Genomic DNA, 20,338 nt, shown 5'->3' on the forward strand with positions numbered 1-20,338 from the left:
AGTTAATACAAGAAATAAAGCATTTTAACAGTATAGAGTTCTTTTGCCTTGATCTATTCATGTCAGCTAGCCTCACATGACATGCTGACACAAGATTACTGAAGCAAGCTAGCCTTTTCCTCCTGTTTCCATACTTTATGCTAAGCTAAGCTAACCCTCTGCTGGCCTGTAGCTTCATACTGGACAGATATTTAATAGAATAGACAGGAAACAACTTTACAGGCAATTTCATTCGCAAAACAATAGCTTATTTTTATGTCTAGATAATTAAATATTCAAATCATGATTAACAATATTTCTTATGATAAGATAAAGATGTAATTGAATTATTAACTGTATTATGTTTAAAGACAAACATGATCTACTCAACAATATAACTTGAGATAACCACAATATTCAGCAGTGATCATGAGATAGCAGGCCTGTAAAATTGACTGCTGTGGGCTTCTGTTTAAGAGATTATTGAGATACGTAGCAATTTTCCACTTCGTATTAAAGTGTGGATTCTTATCTTGCCCTGTCTCATCTTAGCTCGGTGGAAGATCTGAAGAGCAAGTTCTGCTCCACTGTGGCCAACGACATCATGCTGGTCTCCACACTGGGCGTCATCCGTATGTGGGCAGACGAGGCCAGCCGGAAAAGTCGCTTCCGCATCCTTTTCACGACATACCAAGAACGTAAGACACTCATATACACACATACTGTCTGAGAAGCATAATGTTAAGCTTTTTATTGCAACATGACCCACCTACTGAAGGAAACTGATAAGCTTTATTAGTCAGACCACTGCTCCATGACAGCGACATTGACACCAAAATAAAAGAGGGTTTGTCTTTAGTGTGAGCCATTAAAGGAAGATGGAGGCCCAGTGACCACATTTATGGAGAATTATATCGGGTGCTCCTCGTAAGAAAGGTGCTGTCAGAGGTTTCCATTTAGTTTTATGACCATTTAAACAGCAGCAAGCAGGAAACCAAGGAATATGATTTCCATTATAGAGAATATTGCCTGTAGGTGGCTGCGAAGATGACAGTGTTGGTGTATTTCAGCTCAAATGCAATGCCACCACAGTTGGAGCATCCATACTGGCCGATGCCTTATTGTAAAGGACAAGAAAGAGAGAAAGGAATATGAGAATAAGCGTGTGTTTGCCTCTACCCACTCTACAAACACCTGGGAGAGAGAAAAATACACACAAAAACACACGCACACACGCACACACACACACACATATACACAGTCTTCATCTTTCATTCACTGGCTTCCTATTGATGGAGCTTGTAGCTTGACAGGGGTTGCAGGGTGCATTCTTTGTACTCGTGAGGTGGATGAGGAGGGTCTGAGGCTTGAGTATACAGTATGTCCGTGTCAGTCAGTGCCTTTTAATGCCATAGTTACAAGCACATAGTTGCACACACACAGACACACACACAAACACATACAAACTCACACACACACAATAAACATTGTATCTGCATTTGAAGAAGAATATCTCAAAGGAAATGGAGTGCGATAAAAATCAGGACAATTAAATGTTAGCAAAACAACTAATTATAACATGATCTACATACAAGAATAACAAGGATAATGCTATATTGAATTAAGTAGTATTTGAATATGTATATGTGGGTGTTTTGTTCTTTATTATAAGGAAACTTGATAACACTTCTACTACTATAAGTAACCCTATTTAGCATTTATAAGCAGAATATATTTTATAACATTCTGTCTATAGTTGCAAGTCTACATAAAACTCCTCCAGATGTACAGTAATAATATAATATTCATAGGTTATAATTGTTATAAGTTATAATTGTTTACAAATGCAGTACATTAATAAACACTTTAAAATGTTTTCATATGCTTATACCTACATGTATACGTAGGTGTAAGTATATATGTGAAATGTAGGTATAAATGTGTTATTAACCATTTATTAAATGTTTACATTCAGGGGGCTTAAAGCAAAGTGTTCACACAATGCTATACTAATGCATAATAAGGGATTATAGTTATAGAAGGGATGTACCTTGAATGGGTGTTTAAAAGTGTGTTGAATCTGCTTTGCTTTCATGCTGCATGGTTGATTGGATTTAATGAATGTCACAAACTATACATGCACACGTAAGGAATCATCAAACCCTGAAGGACAACCTGACTCCTAATATAGCTACAACATGTCAACATTATTTTAGTGACAAAATAATTCTGTGGCTACCTTATAAAGAATAGGTGACAGCGGTAGCTGCGGAGTTGTTTGTGTTGTGAAGTCAGTGTCCCTTTTGTAAGGCCTTTTCACCAAGCAGAACCAGGATGTGCTGTTGCCGGGGCAACGCTTCTGCCTAAGTCACTCAGGCGATCCCCAGCCAGACCTCAGCCTTTAGAGCAGCATCCACCGCTGCTCAGCAGCACTGCACCAACCCTGTCAACAGCGAATGTACAGGTGTACCAGAGCACTGAAAAGCAGAGGCAGTATAACAAGTAATTCAGTCTAGTGTGCAGCATTGACTTGCTTCTCTTGCAGATCAACTTGTTTCAAAAATGTTATGAAAGTAAAACACAATGCTTTTTTTTGGTACTAGCAGAATGATGCATCTTATTTAAATATGCATCATCATTTGTTTAAATAAAAAAACAGGAGAAACTGCAGTAGATATGCAGCAGGATAAATTACAGTTCCCCTTTTAGTAAGTTTAATAAGTAAAACATTTCAAGAATCTAATTTATATGAAATAACTTGTTTTCATAATGACATGTAACGTGATGTAAATAGATAGATAGATAGAATTTTGCCAGTATTAATATGAGTAAAGTTTTTTCACACCAGTGTTAATTTACACAAGTTGTGACTGAATATATTCGTGAACTACCTTTTTTCCATGTCTGAGTGGGACAATGACAAGATGGTACCACCATTCACAAATATTATGGACTGCTTTTTTTCTACATTACAATCCACACATCCATGTCTTGTTTCCTGTGCTGCACCTTATCAGAACTATATTAGCAAAATGGGCACAGTGAGGATATATCAACTATTTTACAGAAAGCAAGTTAATATTAATAATGACAGAAGTGAAGCAAAGTGTAATAAAAACACAAACCTGAAGAGACACATTAAGGCCACAAAGAAATTGGGGTAGGTTAAAGGTATTCTGTGCAGGATTTTCCTTAAAAAATGTATAGACAAACGTTATCCCTCTCAATCATCACTTATGACATTGAAGTGTGTACATGCTTATTTTTTTTCTTTATTTTTTTGCTGTGTTTTGGACACTTCTAGGCTTCAACTTTTGTTCAATGGGTCTGTGTAGCCCCCAGCCAATAACTGCACGCAAGGACTTATAGCATAGCGACCAGGTTACATCACTGTCCATGTCTCTCTCATCTGCTCTGCTCTATGTCTCTGTGTCATGGATGTATAAAGAGCTTATAGGCAGTTTTGAGTGGTAAGATTACTTTTTTGTTATGACGAGTAACATAACAGTACTCAATACATAGATAATTTTTTTAAATGAGCATCTGTTACTCAAAAACACAGCAGCAAATTACAGCTGCAGTCAAGAAATGTAACAGCCACCTCACTTAAAACATGATGGGAAATGAGGGCCATCACTAATCATATGTCCCTGTTTCTTTTCTTGCCACAAAAAAAATAAAATCCCTGAAGCATTGGCACTGATTCTTTTCTGCTTATCTACCTATTCAAAATGCAGTGACGGCCCTCATTTCACAGTGCTAGAATGGGTAGTTTGTTAAATTTGCTGTACTTTGTTTCAAAATGTAAATATTACTTTTTGTGTTTTGTAATGTGTCTATTCAGAACATGATAGTAATTGTCATTTTTGCTCTATAATTTTAACTATGATTGAGGTGGCTGTAACATTTCTTGACCACAGCTGTTCCATACAGTAGAGTTTTTATTTTTGGTCATGCAAAAGTACTCTTATGTGATACTTTCTTTTTAAAAGTAACGTTACCCAGCCATTCTTATATGTCAGTTTTTACAATAAGTGCTCCCTAGCCACAGCAGCTCCTTTATATATTTGTTCATAGCTGCTAGTTCCCAGTGGTATCAGCAGCTTTTAGAGAACCATTCGCAGCTGCTGACTCCCAGCGAGTTCCCAAACGCAAACACCCACCGTTATCGTCTGTGCAGTGTTCACACCTGCTCATACTACTGATCCTGCTCTGTTTTTAGGCTTAGGGACACACACACACACACACAGAGACACAAACAGTCCTCTGCAAAACTACAGTGTAAGATTACGAATGTTTAAAGTATAAAAAAAAGTAAAACCTTTCCCCAAAAAGCAATTATGTCTAAGGTGATAAATGTGCCTGTGTGACACCTCAGCCGTCAGCATTGTTACGCCTCATCAACAGATTCTCGTCTCTGGGGTTGCAGATGGAAATTTGCTCCAGCTTCACTACACACATCACTTCTTGTTTCTTGTAAATCTTCTTTACTGTATGCATGAAAGCATTTGAGAACAAGACAGTATGCTAATGTCTGAAAACATATGGATCTTTGCTACATCTTAGATCAGATTATATCATCTCTGAGCACTTGTTATCTCGGTTGCTTTGGGATTAAGAAGAATGCTTTACAGATATTAGACTGCAGCAAAGGATGAATCGGGGGAGGTGGGGTGGGGTGGGGTAGGGGGGTTGTGATATGGGCGGAGGGTGCATAGGCTCTTGCAATATTCAGGGTTTGGAGAAATTCCACTGATAGGGATTTACTAGCAGGGTCCCAAAAGTAGTAAATGCAATCCACTTAATTTGCTGACAAAGCCCAATTACTTTGCTGAGTGTCTTAAGAGTATATACTGTATCATCCAAAGCAACACTTATATATGTTAACAGTTCGTAACCATTATAGACAATGATAGCAGGAAAGCAGTGTTAAAAAATATCAAAAATGAACTTTATGGATTCAAATTTAACAAAAGAATCAGTAGTGAAAGTCACATCCCAAATTAGAGGATACAAAGCAACCTCATCTTCTCTGAGAATAGCCTAACTACATTCTTAAAGAACCAAAACACAACTCTGTGATCGTTGTGTGATCTTTCAAAAACCATGATAACCATGTGTTGCTTCCAGCGCCTCACTGCAGAAGCCTCTTTACTCCTGAAGCCCCCTCTGCAGAGACACCCAGACTATTTTCATCAGCCACTCATTTAAGAGTTAATTTATGCCTCCAGCAGTGACTAGGAACGTTTATGTGTGGGCTAAAGGGCACTTTTATTACAGAATGTCTTGAAATTAATTTCGCAGGAGATTAGTGTGGATCGCGCTCTGGTCTCGCCCTGTGGTGTGTGCATGAGAGAGGAGGATTCAGCAGCTAAATGAGAGGGGTTGGGCTCCCTCTGGTGGTTATTAGCAACAACAAAAAAAGGAATGTGGCATATGCAGTACAGTAAAAAAGAAAAGGAGAAACAGAAGAGCACCAGAACACACACAGAGAGCCAATATGACTCAGGAAATACTGGCAAAGGCTTATAGAACGAGATAGAGATAAGTCACTCTAATTTGGTGTGTTATTATTCACTTGGGATGAGTGCTGGGATGAAAACAACCATACATCACAGTTGTAACACTGTCAAATAGTCTCCAGCTCTGCCACACCACTGGCAAGCTGCTTTAGTACCCAGTGCCAGTGCTGTGTCTATGTGTGTGTGTGTGTGTGTGTGTGTGTGTGTGTGTTTATGTGTGTTTGTGTACCTGTGGGTGTGTGAGAGGAGGGAGAGTCTTAGATAAAGAGAGAAAATGAGAAACAGAAAGGAAGGATGTCTTCTCCACTACCTAACAGAGTCATCCATTATGTTCACACCTTAGTGGCAAAAAATAAGTAACTTTTGGAACATTCTGAGTTGAAAGTGGTTTCAAAATACTTTCACCCTCCACTACTTTGCCACAGGGCCACATGTGTCAAATGAATAGTATGTGTATGTATTTTATGCAACATATTGGTTTCAATTAGTCAATTAGTTGTGTCATTTAAAAAGGTTTGTGCTAGATCCAGTAGGTTATTCCAATATTCCAACAGAGCAATGTTCAATAAGAGGTTTTTCATGATTGAGGCAGTAATTGTTGTGGATAGATTACAGAGGAGGATAAGCCTCTTGCAGTAGTATATATAGACTATTGAATAGAGAATCCCTTTGAAACTTTTCCCCTAAGGCAACAACAACAGTACATCATTCAACCATAGCTGAAGCAGACCACTGTTTATCTGGTGCGGATAACACATAAATGAAGTCCCCTGTCTCATACTGCAGTACAGAATGTGCATGTACTTTTTACCTTTTTTTTACCTAATAACACTTACTACTGGGAAAAATAGCATCTGCCCTCAAATATAATCCCAGAACTGTTTTATAAATCTTTTTTTTTTCTTAAACTAATTAAAATAATACTCAAACAAACAAAAACATTTAAAAACGTACAGGCTTGCTTCTCTATTCTGCTTGTAAAACTATGATTGCCCTCACTGAATAATACACAAAAATTGCCTATTGATTAGCCTAATTACTGACCCCTGCTATATACAATACATTAAACAAGAGAAACTCCTTTGGCTTGTGCTTTGCTCCCTATAACACTGCTCTACTGTGACTGACAGTGTGAAGCAATATATTGGCCAATCAGCTGGCTTTTGCATTAGTATAATTGGGTGTTGAGAGCAAGGGCACCTTGGCTTTTAAATTATGTAGTTATAAGATGATGGAGCCTGTAACATTATCACACTGATTTTATGAGCATGTCTTGCTGAAGGGTGGCTTTGCCCTCACACTGTAGTCATAGAAAGATGGAGACATGGGATGGCAGTGTTATGTCTCACAGGCCACGCTGGGAGGGCAGGTGTCGTGACGCATCATGTGTTTGAAGACATGCTTGTGTTTTGTTGCATGGTTCAGATGCGTGTTGACAAGAACTATGCCCGTAGATAAATACACAACATATTTCATGTAGACAAAGGATTTGTTTTTGGGTTTGTTATGTGTGCGGATGATTGTGAAATGTCATGGCAGTCTCTCTAGACACCACACACGCACACATATCCACACATACAGTACACGCACATTGTGAGAAATTCATTCATATCCACAAGTTGTCTCTGCAAATGTTTGAAGAGGAGGATGAGGATGAAAATTCATGAAGAACAGATGGGTTCAGGGGAAACAGGTCTGATTTGAGTAATGCACATCCAAATTTATTTCCTCCAGGTCTGGCACACTGGAACGTCCCTTCAGCTATACTTCAAATACTGATTTGTGCTGTTGCATATATAAGTGTCCTCCAGATTTGCTGTCGTTAATGATGGGAAATCCACTGCAGAAAAGTACTTTAGATTTTTACTCGACTATGAGCAAGTAAAGGAGAATGTTACAGTCAAGTGAAGGTGCCACATATATAGTAGACCTATGTAATCTTTCAGTGTGATAACTAATGTGTTAAATCTTTTTCAGCTCCATGTGATGCAGATGCCTTCTTCTGTCACAGTAACATGTGCATAAACAACACGTTGGTGTGTAATGGCATGCAGAACTGTGTCTACCCCTGGGACGAGAACCAATGTAAAGGTGAGATGTTACATTTCCCTACTGATGCATCATGTGTAGTTTTAAAAGTGAATTTCAGCACCATGGAGAGAGACAGTTTGAATTTGGGTGAGCTGGAAAATCAGTGTAATTCAGTATGATAGTAAGAGTTGCTGTATATCCACAAAACCTCACTGGGATACAGAAGTTGAATGAACTGCAATACAAAGAGTACCCACACACTAGAATCAAAGCCCCCTTTAATTCCCTATTAATTTTATTATTACTAACCATGCACCCAAGCGACCACATCATAGTGATCCTTTTTGTTCCGTTTTTTTTTTTTCATTTTTTCAATTTAAAGAGTAGCTCAATACTGCCTGGAAATCTTCATTTTTACTGACTTTAAAGGGTTTACCATCTCACTTTATTGCAGTGATGTACCCTGTGACATCACTGTTGGATGTGATTATACTGTAGATTTAACAGAGCACACTTTTGGCAGCATTTAACCACACCCATCAGTAATGCTGGATGTGGTTAGAGGTAAAGCAGGATTGAAACCTTCACAATCTGAATACACCCTCTAACTGATCCTGGTCTTGGTTGAAGTTGATTTCCAAGAGCTGGTCTCTCATTCTCTTTGTTTTTGTTTTTGTTGCCCTTTTTAAACCATGTTGCTATGCCTCAAGGTAAGCAAGATCCAGTGATAATTTCAATTTCTTAATTTCCACTGTAGTTCAATTGTCCACTCCTTTGATCTATACATTGATCCCCAGTGTCTTAGTACTGGCAGCTTCATAATTTATCTACTTCTCTGACTGAGCTTTCCTTATTGCAGCATGCTTGTATATGATGTCATTCCAATAATTGACTAAGACATGTGAACATTTTTTTACTGTGTTATATTGCCAATTAATTAGTCTCCTGTTACTTGACCTTTTATGACCCATCACAGCATTACAAGTATGTAAGATGAGATCTATCGCTGCTCTGAACTCTCATCAATAAATATGATGAGTATTTGATGACCATTACAGTGCTGTGCCTGTCTTTCAGTTGATTTTTTTTCTTCCCCTAGATCAGATTGAAATGTTGTACAGAGAGTTCTGTGTAGTCTGCATGTGTACAATAACTCCCTACAGCTCTAAGTAGAGCCAATGACAAATTGCATCAATTAAATAAATCCTGCATGGCCTATTCCTCACTCAGACTCAGATACCTTTCCACCCTACAGTCTGAGTTTGAAATTGTGCAGAACTCAGCAAGAGAAGGCCATGTTTCTCATTCTGTTACTCTGTCTTCTGCCTACTCTCCGCTCTAGTAATACATAGGGCCACCACAGTGCCCACATTTGTCCTCATTAGTGGTAAAATGTCAAGTTATATTCCTGTCTCCTTTACGCCTCTGAATGTAACCATTTACTGTCACTGAAGCCTAGTGTGCTGTGCTACAAGTTCATCCAGCATTTAAATGTCAGAGATCTCCCCACTGATTGATTCTCTACACATTGTTAGTCTCCCCTGCTCTCTGGTTTCCCATGTGATAAATAGACTGTAGTTGTAACCCAGTGAGACCTTTATGTCTGTCTGTTTGATAGCTCATGAAAGTCGTGGCCCTAATCTTGGTCCATTTGATAGAATATATCTTTACACATGAGCTATGTTTTTTTTCTTTCTTTCAGCTGTTGCTAAGGATTTTTCTAATTTCATTTTATTTCATTTTATTTCAATTGACAGCTTGACAGTCCTGCTTTGTCTAGCTACAGTTGCTAAGCAAAGAGGGGTTTGACCAACAGTCAATTAACTGAGACTATGGAGCACCCTCATAGCCAAGTGGTTACACTGCATGCCTTATGCCTGCAACACCCCTGTTTGAGTCCGGCAAGGGACATTTGTTGCATGTCATACCCTCTTTACCTCTCTCCTTGGTTCCTCTTGGCCTCTCTGTCTAATAAAGGCAAAAAAGCCCAAAAAATAATATTTAAAAAAGAAAATTAACTGAGAATACAGCTAATGTTCAAAGTTCTGTAGTACACTTTCAAATGTATTTTCTTTCCTTATAATTGTCTTCACAAGCTTCCATGACATTGCACAAGGCCAAGTAAGTTATATTCTTATAAACATTTACTTTCTGTCTCCCTGCCCTGTACAGAGAAGAGGAAAGCTAACATCCTGGACAACCTGAACAACACAAACGGAACCATAATTGGTGTCACTTGTTGCATCGTCTTCATCCTCCTCATCGTATCCATCATTGTGCAGATCAAGCAGCCACGTAAAAAGTACATCCTGCGGCGTGAGGACTTTGACCCCACCATGTTTCAAGAGGTCTTTGAACCGCCTCATTATGAGCTGTGTACTTTACGGAGTGCCACCGCAGCAGCAGCAGCCTCAGCAGACTTAGTCGACCTGGCAGAAGACTTTGAGAACTACCACGCCCTTCGTCGTGCCTCCTCACGCTGCGTCCATGATCACCACTGTGGTTCCACCTCCAACCCCGGCTCAGCCCACATATCCCAGCTGTCACTCAGTGGACGAGGAAGCCGTGGAAACTTGAGTGCTCGTGACGCAGCGGCCGCCACTCTGCTCACAGACCTTCCACAACCGCCTATGGCAGTGCGGCCCTTGCTGCCATCCACAGGAAACCGCAGGAGCATTTTGGTCATGAAGCACAGCTACTCACAAGAGGCAGCGGACAATGGATGTGACCTGGATGACGACCTGGAAGAAGTTCCCACCACCAGCCACCGGCTTTCACGCCATGAGAAGGCAGTACAGCGGTCAGTATCCATAGATTTCTGATGACACAAGAGCAACAACCCTAGAGTTAACTATGGGGATGTTTGAAATGTGTGTGGGATGTTTACATTATATTTTTGTTTACCTCTTATTTTAGCTTTGTTCTCCCTCTTCCTCTCATTATTTTCAAGATTATGAAGCTTCTATTTTGCTTTGATCCTTGTTCTTTCTCTTCTTTCTATCATTAAAACATTTTTTTTTCAAATTTTCACAAAGGGCTAAATTATGATAGACAAATTGGCCCCCTATTGCATGCTTATCCTTGAATATGTAAATTAGCCCCCAGCTAGCTTCCCTTAAATTATGATTTATAGCATACATCTAAGACTTTGCTGTACATTGGGGTTTGTCAGATCTCTTTAAGCAAATACAGACCTCATTTTAGCAGATATTAATTCTGTACTCAGACTGATTTTGACTGTTAACACAAGGGCTTTGAATCAGTGCCTGTTATAGAAATGATGAACTCCATTGACATGAACGCAAATTCAATCATAATCATAAAATATGCATTTGTATTCCTACCTGAAAATATTTGACTTATATTCAATATAGCTCAATATTTAGAACAAGATTTTCTATGAAAAAATAAGTATTTTGCTGTGTACTTGGACCATGACTGATTGAAATGTAGCTGTTTATGTTTACAAAAACACAATATGAAGGTAACAGAATACATTTTTGGAAGAAAAAAAATACTGCAACCTTCTCATGCATGCACTTTTTATGTGCTCTTTCCAGAGTGTTCTTGACTGTTTATTAATTTTCTATAAGTCTGCATGCAAGGCTCTTAGAGATTAGCACATAACTAATGACATTTGTTGCTGTTATGTAGCACATTATGCATTTTAACCTCTCTATGCAAAAGGAATTTGATATTAAATGAAAGAGCCATGACATTTCAGGTTCTGCCTCATTGGCTCTTTGAGCAAACATGAATCAGAGTACAACACAACTAGGGTCTAAGAGACAATCTCAAGGTAAGCACCCTTATCCAACAATCAACATCTTTATATGTTATTGTGTAGTCATCTTTTGCCCAGTCAGTATATACTTTTATGTAAATTATTTTTGTTCCTTTTCTGTGATTTTTGCGCGGGTTTCTATTTTATTTATTTTTTTATTTGTTTTTTAATTGTTCATTTTCACCAAGATGGTTTTCCTGCTTGCAGCCATCTTGACCTCCTAGTGAGTTTGTTTGAAGTCTCTGTGATGCTCAAGTTTACTGTATGTCCTATTTTCCAGAGGACATACATTGTATTACTCAGTGGATATTCATTGGCATGGACTTTTTTGATCATCTTAAGTTGAAACTGTTATCAGTTAATATGTCTAACCTTTCACTTTTCTCCCAGTAGGCCTACAGAAAAAAAATACATCATTAATGTAAAGAACAAAATTGAAAGCAGACACAATCCCTGATGTTTTCATTACATAACATCAGTAGAATTTTTGCATTAAACCAACATATTAAAGATAGCACACTGGGATAATTTAAATATCCTATTGTCTCTTTGAACGTATACATAATTTCTCTGTAGTTTTGCATGTTTTATGTCTCTTGTAGTGTTTGATTTTGTGTTTGATTAATTGTGAAGCATAGTATTTACTGTGTGTAACATTTCATGTGTATGCTCCACAATACTGCTGTTATGAGACACTAAGCCCAATATAATATATTCATGTAACAAATTAGATGCATAAATTAGAGATGTAAAGAACTGTTTTCAATTGTTCATGAAAAAGTTTAATTTAGTAGGAACCCAAATCAGAGCAACAGCTTGAATATAATGGAGCAGTCACATAAAGTGTTACCTATTGTTTTGTCATTTAGTGTGAAAAATGTGCCGTCCTGTTGTGTGTATGTATGCGTGTGTGTATGTGTGTCTGCTTATGTTCTACATTATGTTGCATTGTCTCCATCATGTAGACTTCTTGAGAATAGTGCAATCCTGGATCAGTACGAACGGGCGTCACTGACATATGAAAAAGCGGAGCTGGGATTTACACCAGCATGATGATGCTGCTGATGATGATGATGATGAAGGGACACTTTGACGAAAAGGATATTAAATATGTATTCATGTGCAAAGATGAACACAAAGGACTAGATGAAAATACTCCAGCTGTAATGCTGTGAATGGGGGGAGTTTTGAAAATCTGTACGTACTGTAGTCAATCCAGATTTTTTTGTCTCAGTGGAAAGATATAGACCTTTAGATGAAAATGCCTATTGAACTGAATTTGGGACGTTAGAAACTTTGTCATTGTCATGGATTCCTCACTGATAACAAAATTAATGTGATCAAACATTTTCAATTTACTTTTTAAGCATGCATTTTTCAAATTGGTAGCATACATATTATGATTTTACTAGCAAATTATAGATGCTTGCAGTTTGTCAACTTTAGGAAAATAATTTGGTTTATTATTGAAAATTGGAATTTAACTCAATCTTATTACTAACACAATGCAATTTAATATTGTTGGAATAACCAAAGGCAATTTAATTTGAGTGACATTACAAAGCCCAACTGTATGGCTTATGCATGCTTCTTTTATATTCATTAAAACGTTAACAGACTAACATTACAATATGAAACCCCCTCATCTACTAATAGTCATATGGACATAAGAAATGAGAAAAAAGCGTCTTTGAAATTAATTAATTGCATTGCATGCTGTTGCTTAGCTAAATTGTTAGGTAAAGAGCTCAGATCAATTTCCACCATTTCCATTTTACCACAGGCATCTTTCTTTGAAAAATAGTAATTTTTTGTCAAACATCTTTACTTCAAGTCTGTTTGTCTTCTAACTGTCTTCTACCGTAGGAGCTTAATATCTTTGTATTAAATCAGATTTTTCTACTAGGGCAAATTGAAAGAATGATTTTTAACGTTATTCAAATTATCTTTCAGGGCTGATTTTACTGATGCTTTGTAAAATAAATAACAATAAAGCTTCACCTTTTTTCTTTGATTTATTGGTTTTTGGTCAGCAGTCTCTGTCCATTAAGTGTGTCATTAAAATGTCAGCACATACCATCCATGTCTCACAATCATCAATCTGTTTATTGTGGTTGACTTGCTTTAAAGGAAGACCAGACCTAAACTGAATTGTAAGTGGGAGAGATTTGTTTCGCCAATCTGGAGGATACAATGAGTTCCTGACAGTTTAAATAATCACATATATCTGACTGACAAGCTCATTCACATCTTGTGTTTGTCTTGATGAGATTAACCCCTTATGGTACTGCAGAAGGGAAGAATTAGCCTCATACTCTAATAACACTCAATGTTACAAGGCTAGTTTCAGAGTTAAAACTGAGAAACAGGCGGCATCATGTGGCGAGTGGGAAAGTGGGAAGAGAGGATCAGCTGTGAGCACAATGACAAACATGTTTTTCTCTTAATCTCTGTTTTTTTCTCATTAAAATGTGCTATATTTGCATAAATGTCACAACAGCAATATTGTCAATCAAATCATCTATAATCAATCAAACAAAGTAACATTAACATAACATTAAGACTGATATATACAGTACATCCGTGTGTGTGTGTGTGTGTGTGTGTGTGTGTGTGTGCGTCTCACTCACTGTCCCTCAGGATGTGCCATATTGGTACATATTGTGGAGTAAGACAGTATTTTAATTTTGAGAGGTCATTAAGCTCTTAAATTAAAGAGTTGAACTTGTTAGAGTAAATGTTCCTTATTTCATTGAATGTTTGTAGGTAACAAGTGCATCTCTGTCTCAACCTCACCTGTCCAACAGTGACTACATACTTTGTTTTCTTTTGGTTTCCATGATTTTTGGTGTCATCCTGATTTGATTGCTAGTTTGTGGTCACTGAGCCTATACTTGGTTAGGGTCTGTTTCTGCTTTCTATCTCTGACAGTAGAGCAATATTCTGCCAATTCATTCATCTCTTTTAGGACCACATAACACTATGAATCACTTTGGCTTTTAGTTTCTTCTTTCCAATGTTCCAGATAGGTTTCATTACATTGTGTTATAATTTGGTTTACTCCGGTAGGTGTTTGTAAAGCAGTGTTATTGTGAGACTGGTTAGTCTCAGCACCAGCTTACATAGGAGACCCTAGGCTCAACTCTTGAATTTAGAGGGCTTTGGAGTGGAGGGTATCTCGGGTACTGGATTTAGGGGGGTTAGAAACATTGACTCCTCTCTTTTGAAGGTTAATAATCAGTAGGTAATTCTACTCTGCATTTGTTGGTGCTTTTCTGTGTTCCTATAAAATGTATCTGCAGAATTCTGCATGTAAAGATTCTGTTGGATGTTTGTACCAGCTGATATAACAGTAATAACTAAGTGGACCCCGTACTTCATTACCATACAGCATGATGGGATGACACAATCAAATATGGTTTTAATTGGAATTTGGAAATAATAAAATTTCTCTTAATACCATTTAGAGCCGTTACTTTTAGTGTGGTTACTGTCATGCTGTTGTCATTAGACCATGGTAGGTATAATTTATACTATGATCAATTGTATGAGTTTTTATGATAAACTGGTATCTGCTCTCCTAACATCTGGGGTGTTTTTGAAAAATCATGACATTAGTTTTCTTCATATTTACTTCCATGGCCCAGTTTTGACAGAACTTTTCTACAGTGTCCAGCTCTTGCTGTTGTCCTTGTTCAGTAGCAAACAGTAGAATAAGGTCATCAGCATAAAACAGAGACTTCTCTATCTCTATCTTGGAGGGAGAGGTCAGGAAAGTTACTTTATATACACATTAACTAACTTAAATTACAACCCCGAGGAACACCTTTTCTCTGAAGAGTTCAGTTTGTTTGTCTTCAATTTTAACATCACACCTATTTTACAAATACATTGATTTAACCAGATGATACATTTTCTCCCCTAAACCACAATGGAGAAGTCTGTAACACAACTCTTCGTGCCAAATAGAGTCGAAAGCTTGTTTGGGAGGAAGCTGATTTCATTCTTCTTCAAGATGGAGTGTCTGTGAGGTCAATTCTTTCCAAGTAATCAAGAAATAAAGGGGATTTTGGTTTTCTCTTAATTTTCTATTCTAATGTTACATACGCATTTTCAAAATGTGCTCTCCAGGTGTCATTATATTTGATGGGTAATGCTTGCAGTTGCTTTGTGTTTAAATTGTTCTCACTATCCCAGATTGGTTTTAATTAATAGCATTCTCCATATCTTCAAGTTTCATGTGGGTATAATTTAGTTTTTTGTTTCTAATTGCACCTTTACATTTGCTTTAAATTAAAAGTTGTTTGGTTGGCAATATTTTTCGTTTGCTATTTTTCTCAGGTCTTTCCTAATGGACTTACATTCTTGATCAAATCATTTGTCAGCGTTTTTGTTTTATAAAGTCAGCTTTAATAGCTGCCTTATAAAAAAGGGCCTTGTTTACATCTCTGGTAGGGGCATAATGATTTTGGTCATATATTAATGTGTCATTCAGATCGAGAGAGTTCAAGCCACAATGAATTTGTCTCCACTGTAGGATTTAATTGATAGTACAGTTTACTGGGTTCCCTATTTGTGTCACTCATTCAACCTGAAATTTTAAAGAACACATTAATTTAGTTGTGGTTGGAAAACGAGAGATTACTTGACATTGAGTGAACTGATAGTGGAGGGATCCATGCCAGTGATTGCACAGTTTACTATACGAGACCCAAGAGCTAAGGGGTGTGTGAATATCTCTAAAGAATCGCCTCTAAACCTACAATTAACTGTGTACAGGCCTAAGGCCCAACAGAGATGCACTACCTCTTTGCCTTTTTGATTTATTTCTTGTTAAGGCCATGACATTATATCCTGGAGGACAGTGAGTGAGCAGATCATTTTGACACTATAGTTCTGTCAACACAATTAAATCAGAGTGAGGAGTAGAGACCCTGACTATTCCAACAGCTGATATGAAATGAACAGATTAAAAACAAAATGAGCAATCACAATGAACTCATATATTGAAACAAATATGAAAAAACCTACTTCATTTACTTGTACTTACTTACATAAATTCCATGACATGTATAATTTTCACTAATACTACTATTGTATTGACTACTACTATTGCTATTATTACTACTAATTAATAATACATTTTGATGTTATGTTACATAGGCAGGAAGGTGTTGGGAGGATTGTACATCTTAGCCTAACAGAAGCTGGATGCACAGGGTGTGCAGAATCTCCCTGATGTCTCCCAGCTCAGAGGTAGCAGAGGGAAGGACTGTGGCAGTAGGCTGGGCTTTAATTGCGGCATAGCTCCACTGTTGTAGGTGGGGAGAAGGTCATGGAGCTATTGCTGCTGCATATTTCTGATGCTGATGCTGTAAATGGGGTTGGTAGGCAGATGCCTCCTCTGATTGTGCTTCACAGTGGTGAGTGGTAGGTGCATAGGGAGTGGGGGATCCAGGCTGGACTGTTGTGTCTCCTCATAGTAGGGGGGGTAATCCTGGGATGGAGCTTTGGTATGGCCTCTTAGAAGAGGAGGGGGTGGAAGCAATCCTCACTATCTGTCTGTGTAGATGGAGTCCATCATAGAGGTCCCAGGTGCCAATGGTTGGCTGGAGGGCCAGTTGGACATTACCATATTAACATCATGGATGACATGAGGTGGGATGTGTGTCCTTGGTAGCAGGGTGGAGTTCAAAATGCAGGTTTCAGGGAACTCCCTACTGGCCTGCCTCAACAGTGTCATTAGGCTGCGCAGGTTATTTGCTCCTGGGTGCATTACCAGGCATTGAGGGCACCTGATGGTCTTCTTTTTCAACAGCGTCATTGCTTGGCCCGTGTTACTGCAGCATTTAGACAGCTATTTCTTAACAGGAAAAAGCTTGTTTGTTTCCAGGAATTTTACATGAGAGTCGGCCAGCAGGACCTCTTGTGGGGCTTGCTTTTGAGGCTGAGTGGAGTGAAGCTGGGATGGGCAAAGCTGACCGTTGGCAGCCAATTGTGTGGATGTATCAGGAGATGCCAGGGTGTCTGTTGGGCTGCATACAGAATGGAGAGGGTGGAACAGAGGTAGGGTTTTAGGACATTGGCAGGGAGTGTCTGTGTACTAGTCACTGTGGGGACTGATGGAAGTTGAAGACCTTTGACTTGCCCATTGAAGCTAATTCCTCTCTTCCTAGCATCCTTTTTCACTTTGGCTAACTGAGCATGGAGTATACTGTTCTTCTATTTGAGCGCCTAGACCAGGAATTTCATAAAGGGCCGCCAGCAGATTTTTGTTCCAACCAATCAGGAGCACAACACACATGATTTGATCAATCAGCTGTCTGAAGACTGAGATCAGCTGATTGACTTATGTGCTCCTGCTTGGTTGGAATGAAAACCTACAGCCACATGGCTCTTTATGGAGTAGTTTGGACATTCCTGGCCTAGACCTGCTCCTCAGATGCCAAGGTACGATTGTCCCTCTTGATCTGCTGGAGCTCCTCTTTAAGCTGCTGCAGAGTGTTGTCTTTGCGGTCAGATAGCCTGACCTGGGTTGGCTCTTTAATTCAGCTGCAGCAGGGCCATACTCCCCTTCAGCTGGTTGGCAGAGATGACAGATGTGGGAAGGGTAGAGATGGACAAGGTAATGTGTGGTAATTGTGACCACGTATCTACTCCAACGGGAGCTTGACTATTTACTTTGATAGCTTTTGTTGCCTACAAACATTGGCAAAAAAAACTGCATACAGTTTGCCAGATATATTAATATTACTAACAAGGAACCTTTAATGAATCCTTCTTGTCTTCATGAAATAAAAAAAAAACTCTTCTGTTATCTTCTTTGGTGCAGTTTCTCCTTTGGTAGCAGTGGCAAGTAGCAAATAGCAGTTGAGAGCTAGCTAGTTGTTTTGATCCATAGGAAAAAAAAATCCTCTTCTGTTTTAGCTAAATAATGCTGTGAGCTCTTCTGAGGGTCCTTTCTGAAGATTATTTGAAGGTTATTTTGCAAAATGTCTCTTTTGGTGCAGCTGTTCTTCTGGAATTCTCTTGTGCAAGTATTTTCTTCTTACTGTGTGAATTTCAATGTGTCTGCCATCTATGTGTACATTATTTCTTCTGTATTCAATGTCCTATATGTATTATTTACATTCATACTCTCCTCACTTTTTCCTCCACAGTCACACAATCCATACGCAGACCCATAATCCTGCAGATTTTGAATAAAATACTTTTCTTTTCTAAAGACACATTGTGCTGACATATGTGAGTTGTCGCTCTGTTCTTCAACTGTGTGAACACTTCCATAGGTATAAAAAATGTCCGATACAATGCACACATGCACACTCCTCTCTTTCACTCTTTCCATCTGTTTTGTTTTTCGCTTTGCCTCTCACAAACTCATCTGCCAGTAAATAGATGGAGGCAGACACCTCAGTAATTAAGTAAGTCTGAACCAATTCGATTACAAGCAGCCCAGGCAGCAGATGAAAAAAGTTATAGGGCCTAGAACAGACTTAAAGTAATAGTGTTTTCATTTCTCTACAGATACATCAGACAGATGCATCATTCCTCTGCATCTTGCCAAGTTTGACAGCATTCGGAGCTAAGGTTTCTCTCCCTTGTGCATCTTGAGTGAACTGTTGCACTGAGCAACTTTTACCAGTGTAGAGTGTTGTGATGAGAAACATTTTTTTGAAAAAAGTTTGTGGTGTATGCATCAAGTTTCTTTCTTTGCTTTGGACTGCAGAGGTGCATTTTCCCTACCTGTGCTCCACACCTGGCAAGGATTGACGAGCCATGGAAAACTGATAATGTCAGATATGGGACTTGAACTTTTTTTGTTTGTTTGTTTGTTTTTAAAAATAGAATACCTTTAATGTAAAGCTGTTCATGGAGGAAAAAAAACAATCAGGTTTTTTAAAATAATTTTCATGTAACCACAAAGATATGAGATTCCATATTTCAGCTGCAGAAATCACATATTTCTTTTTATTGATGTCTTTACAGTAGAGTATCAGGTTGTTTTTATATCTAAATGATTGCTGAAAGTCCTGTTGAGATAACAAAATAACAGGATTTTGTGAAATGAAATGACATTAAGTTTCATAAATGGGTGCATACATGAATCTACTGACCCATCAACTAACCTTTATTTATATGTCTGAGCATTATTATTTGTTTATCTGCCTTTCTCTTTGTCAAATTTCATTGCATTATGTTTTTTTAATCCATTTGCATATAACACATTAAGAAAATGCTGGACAGAATGTTTTCAATAAACGAATGTTTACTGATTTTATTGTGATGTTTTATTGTGTCCGTCATGGCAAATTTTTTATTCTATTCTCTGTCATTCAGAGCTGTAGCCACCTTAGGACCATAAGGTCATGTCCTCAATATTTCTTCTGGTAATTTATGGGTTTGCATATTCAGAGGGAAGCATTCCACAAGTCATGGGTATTCTATAGTATATGCTGATTTCCATATTTTTATAGGCATGTTTAAAGGTGACAGCTTTTAATCCAGAAAACAAAAAAATTACTAGGAGATCAAATGTGTAGGTTTTCCATATCAGAATTGTATTCCAATGGTCAACCAAGGCAAACACGCTTCAACTTAAGAAAATACATGCAAAAACAAGCAAATTAAGAAAACTTCATCAACTTGTCAAAATACGCACATGCAAAGAAAACACCCAGCAAACACCACAACTAAACACAAAACAGAAATGACAATGGAAGTACTTCCATTGTCCATTCCCTTGTCCATTTAAGCAAAGTGATGAACACGTCAATAACTCATCACAAAGTGTTGATAAAATACAAATGACAGTTCTTTCCTACTGTAATAACCCCTAATGCTTTTTTTCCAAGCTAAGTGTTGTAGTGATTTTGGGAACACTAAACTCTTTCTGTAATGTGTTGTTGTGTTGTAGTATTTGATGTGTGCTTTGTAAATTCTGTGCAGGTGTTGTCAAACGGATGAAGTTTTCAGCCACAATATATTCGGTCCAGTGTGAAGAATGTTTAAAACTTTGTTT

General features: G+C 38.1%; 2 protein-coding genes across 8 annotated transcripts in view; one reads left to right on the plus strand and one right to left on the minus strand.

Annotated features, from left to right (window-relative positions):
* Positions 1–19,564, plus strand: part of neto1l (neuropilin (NRP) and tolloid (TLL)-like 1, like) — a 75,627-nt gene extending 56,063 nt beyond the window's left edge. The window contains exons 8-12 of one of the 7 annotated variants that reach the window (XM_053342752.1): positions 532–677; positions 7,479–7,592; positions 9,705–10,332; positions 18,844–18,906; positions 19,046–19,564. In XM_053342752.1, the coding sequence (XP_053198727.1) occupies positions 532–677; positions 7,479–7,592; positions 9,705–10,332; positions 18,844–18,889 (934 nt within the window). In that variant the 3' untranslated portion in view covers positions 18,890–18,906; positions 19,046–19,564. Of the gene's footprint in view, positions 1–531; positions 678–7,478; positions 7,593–9,704; positions 10,333–11,256; positions 12,022–12,281; positions 13,094–18,843 lie in introns of those variants that run through there. The other 6 variants (XM_053342750.1, XM_053342748.1, XM_053342751.1 and 3 more) reach the window with 6 other exon arrangements.
* The window catches only part of mtrr (5-methyltetrahydrofolate-homocysteine methyltransferase reductase), a 295,323-nt gene that overhangs the window by 54,859 nt on the left and 220,126 nt on the right, over positions 1–20,338 (minus strand). The window lies entirely within an intron of this gene.

Source organism: Scomber japonicus, chromosome 21, assembly GCF_027409825.1.
Source record: "Scomber japonicus isolate fScoJap1 chromosome 21, fScoJap1.pri, whole genome shotgun sequence".
Lineage (NCBI taxonomy): Eukaryota > Metazoa > Chordata > Actinopteri > Scombriformes > Scombridae > Scomber > Scomber japonicus.